The sequence below is a fragment of the Staurois parvus genome, unplaced genomic scaffold (assembly GCF_062004578.1).
Source record: "Staurois parvus isolate SC_StPar_1 unplaced genomic scaffold, SC_StPar_1.0 ptg002102l, whole genome shotgun sequence".
In the NCBI taxonomy this organism is placed as follows: domain Eukaryota; kingdom Metazoa; phylum Chordata; class Amphibia; order Anura; family Ranidae; genus Staurois; species Staurois parvus.
In genome coordinates this window covers 30,765-35,038 of record NW_028319898.1, presented here as the reverse complement: position 1 = coordinate 35,038, position 4,274 = coordinate 30,765, and the positions used below count along the sequence as shown (strand labels likewise).

Here is a 4,274-nt window from a genome sequence, read left to right as displayed (position 1 = left end):
TGGCCTCTAGGCCCCTACAGGAGCCCAAGTCATGGTGGTTTCCATGACAGTGGTTTAATTGCACAATTATTTACCAGGTCCAGGGGCCTTGAACAGGCCGGGTTCATCTAGAAACTATGCTCCACCTGAAAACAAATGTCCTCCCTACTGCCTTGACTCATGATCTTGGTTCATGGTTCATGTTTTCTGTACAGCATCTGCAAGAGCATGAGAATGACTTGACTTCTGATTCTGCTATATCCTGACCTCCTGCTGTTGATTCCACCTTGTGTTCAACTTTGCCTTCTGCCTATTGCTATTTCCCACCTGATATTGACTCCTCCTTGACTTCTGATCCTGCCTATGTCTGCTTCTACCTGACCAACATTGATTCTAGTTCATCTTCACTGTGGCTTGCTTCTCACATCTGTGGCTCCTTGTGGTCCCCCTGTGTGCCTTCACTCTGCATCAGATCTGGCCTGCAAACCAATGGCACCCGAGCATTGACTAGCTAGACGTTGTATGATCCGCGGTGTCTGGACCCAATGCCACTCCTCATCCTACAGGTGGTGCAAGGAAGCCCTCTTGTTAGCCTGGCCTCTGCAAGGTACATGACAGGTGGACATTAGAGTGTAAGCTCTTGTGGTGCTGTGACTGACATGAATGTCTCTTTGCTATCCTTTCTATAAATGTAGGATAATACCCTTTGACTGTGGTGAGGACATTAGAGTGTAAGCTCCTGTGGTACATGTGAGCAATTCACCTACTTTTACAATAGAGTTGCAGATTTTGGATCTCACTGAACGTATTTTCTCCTCTTACTCTCTCTTTGTGGTATCTCCTTACAGCTGTGATCACCTGATTGGACCAGAATGTGGACATTTTCTAGATACATACTCTGCACACTGTCCGTATTTGTGTGTGTTGCTGTAATTTTGTACTCCAACTATGTACAAATCACACATCAGGAACTTTTCATTGCCACAGTGAAGATGAATTTGCAGGAACTTCCCATTGCCACAGACACCATTACCACTCTGGATAACCGAACGTTTATCATCTCTCCGTATTATGATCCTAGACTTGGCCAATCAGTCCGGGTCATCTCCATCCTCCATGTATCTGTGAAAGAATTCTACTGTATCTTCCATTGTTTCTCCAATCAGAACATCATTGTCAGGGCAGAAATAGATCTTCACGGTGACAGATTTGGGTTCCCGTATGGAACAGCTGACCTTCTATGTGCAGAACCTTCTAGATGTGATTATACTTATATGTCCTTCTCTTCAACTATCTCTATAAATACAAGTCAGATCATTCTGTTTGAAGTCAGAAACCATCCACCACCACCAATCTCTTCCAATTTCACCGTCTGTATCTCTACTTTGTATGGAAACTACAACAATGTCCTCCAGATGGTCCAGAGTATTGAGATGTACAAGATTCTGGGTGCCCCAAGAGTCACTATCTATAACACCAGCTGCTCCCAGGATGTAGATAAGGTGTTGCGCCATTACATTGATGAAGGAACTCTAGAGGTGGTGTCATGGCCAATAGATCACCATCTTCAGACAGCAAATAAATGGCAGTATTCCAAAGGACTCCCTGCAGAGATTGGATATTTTGGACAAACTGCAGTCCTAAATGATTGTCTATACAGGAACATGTACAAAAGTAGGTTTGTTCTCCTTAATGACATTGATGAAATTATTCTTCCAGTCAAGGACTGGGACTGGTCATCACTGATGGAGAGTCTCCAGAGTAAACACCCAAATACAAGTGTCTTCCGCATTGAGAATCACGTCTTCCCTACTTCAGTCAACATCTCTGGATATGACATGTGGTCCCATGTTCCCGGGGTCAATATTCTTAGTTATGTTCTCCGACTCCCTATAGACCAGAAAGTCTTCAATGGTCGCAAAATGATTGTGAATCCCCGAGACATATTTCAGACCTCCGTTCACTCAACTCTGAAACAGAGAGGAAAATGGAAGGATATAGGACAAGATATGGCCATCACCTTCCACTGCAAGAAGAGGAATTATGTCACCATAGAGGACCTCATTCCAGATGATGGATTGAAAAGATACAAAATGTCCTTGGTGCCCAATGTAGATAAGGTGATTAGGAGACTTTTCCCTCAGCAATAGTCCCACCTGTATATCCTGTAATGTAGTGAAGATGAGAATTCTGTGTCTACATGATTCATATCCGAACATTTACCAATGAGTCTATGTAAGAAATATTGCTCAGAAGAACTTTGTTCTAAAGGGTGAGCTTGTGACTGTGAAAAATGCGAAGGCTCATTATGAATGGACATTTATGATCATATGGTCCTTCTCCATCACAATGTCTCCTTTCTCTGCTTGGCATCAGCTGTTTAAGCCTTTTGCTGCCAACGGTAAATGGCATACGGTGGTAAAGAACCACTTCCAGCTGCCCGGGACATATACCATACGTCAGCTGCATTCCCCCTTGCTATAAGCAGTGACCATGAACATACAGTCTGGCTTCCGTCCCCTACACTCCACCGAAACCGCCTTACTCAAACTCTCCAACGACCTGCTAACCGCCAAAGCTAATGGCCACTATTCAGTGCTCCTACTCCTTGACCTCTCTGCGGCCTTCGACACAGTCGACCACCCCCTCCTCCTTAAAAAACTACACTCCCTCGGCCTCAGTGATTCTGCTCTCTCCTGGCTCTCATCCTACCTGTCACAACGCTCCTTCAGCGTTACCTATAATGCTACCACCTCCCCCTCACTCCCCCTCTCTGTTGGGGTCCCTCAAGGCTCTGTCCTCGGGCCCCTTCTCTTCTCCATCTACACCTCCTCCCTTGGCCAACTCATACACTCTCACGGCTTCAACTACCACCTCTATGCCGACGACACACAAATCTATCTCTCAACCCCCCACCTCACCCCCTTGGTCTCAGCCTGAATCACACACCTACTGAGCGACATATCAGACTGGATGTCACTCCACTTCCTTAAATTGAACCTCTCCAAAACCGAGTTTCTTGTCTTCCCCCCAGCCCGGACACCACCCCCCATTGATTTCTCCGTCACATCCAACAACGCCACCATCAAACCCGCCCTGCAGGCCAGAGTACTTGGTGTCATTCTGGACTCCAACCTATCCTTCCAGCCCCAAGTCCAATCTTTAACAAACTCGTGCAGACTCCACCTCCGCAACATGCAGACTCCACCTCCGCAACATCGCCAAAATCCGCACGTTCCTAACCCCAGAAACCACTAAACAGCTCATCCACTCCCTCATCATATCACGACTCGACTACTGCAACTCCCTCCTCACTGGCCTGCCTCGCCGCTGGCTATCCCCTCTTCAGTCCATCCTGAACACGGCTGCCAGACTCATTCACCTTTCCAACCGCTCTGTCTCCGCCACCCCCCTCTGCCAATCCCTCCACTGGCTTCCGATTGCGCAACGGATCAAATTCAAAATCCTAACACTGACGTACAAAGTCGTCCACCATACTGCCCCGTACTACATCTCTGACCTAATATCCAAGTACCACCCAACACGCACACTCCGCTCCTCACAAGACCTCCTTCTCTCTAGTTCCCTGGTCTCCTCCTCCCATGCCCGCCTCCAGGACTTCTCCAGGGTGTCACCCATCCTCTGGAACTCCCTGCCCCAACCCATCAGATTATCACCTACTCTCCTCTCCTTTAGGCGCACCCTGAAAACCCATCTCTTCAGGGAAGCCTACCTCACCCCCTGCTAACTTGCCGACCTCCTCCACTCTTCCTACCACTCCATCCCCCACAGCTATCTCCTCCTGTGCCACCATCCCCTCCCTCCTAGATTGTAAGCTCCAAGGATCAGGGCCCTCGATCCCCTCATGTATCACATTGTATTGGTATTGTTCTGTCACATGTTCTGTCTCCCTTTGTAATGTACAGCGCTGAGCCAACTATTGGAGCTTTATAAATACTGTATAATAATAATAATAATAATATAGAACTGCTCAATAGGCTCTGCTGAAGAAAAGAATAGTTGTGACTGACATACAGTATATATCACTAGAGGGGTCACCAGCAGGAGGAAGGAGGTCCCGATTCCTCTATATAGATCCTATCATTAGAGGGGTCACCGGCAGGAGGAAGGAGGTCCTGATTCCTCTATATAGATCCTATCACTAGAGGGGTCACCAGCAGGAGGAAGGAGGTCCTGATTCCTCTATATAGATCCTATCACTAGAGGGGTCACCGGCAGGAGGAAGGAGGTCCCGATTCCTCTATATAGATCCTATCACTAGAGGGGTCACCGGC

General features: G+C 47.4%; 1 protein-coding gene across 1 annotated transcript; it reads left to right on the top strand.

Moving 5' to 3' along the window:
- Positions 1-851: 851 nt before the first annotated feature.
- LOC149432806 (beta-1,4-galactosyltransferase galt-1-like) lies at positions 852-3,882 on the top strand. Its single transcript, XM_089664927.1, has one exon. It carries the CDS (start codon positions 852-854, stop codon positions 2,127-2,129), a length of 1,278 nt encoding a protein of 425 aa, XP_089521053.1. The 3' UTR covers positions 2,130-3,882.
- The last annotated feature ends 392 nt before the right edge of the window (positions 3,883-4,274 follow it).

Coding starts and splice junctions, on each gene's coding strand:
- LOC149432806 (XM_089664927.1), top strand. CDS start 852: ATGTGGACATTTTCTAGATACATACTCTGCACACTGTCCGTATTTGTG.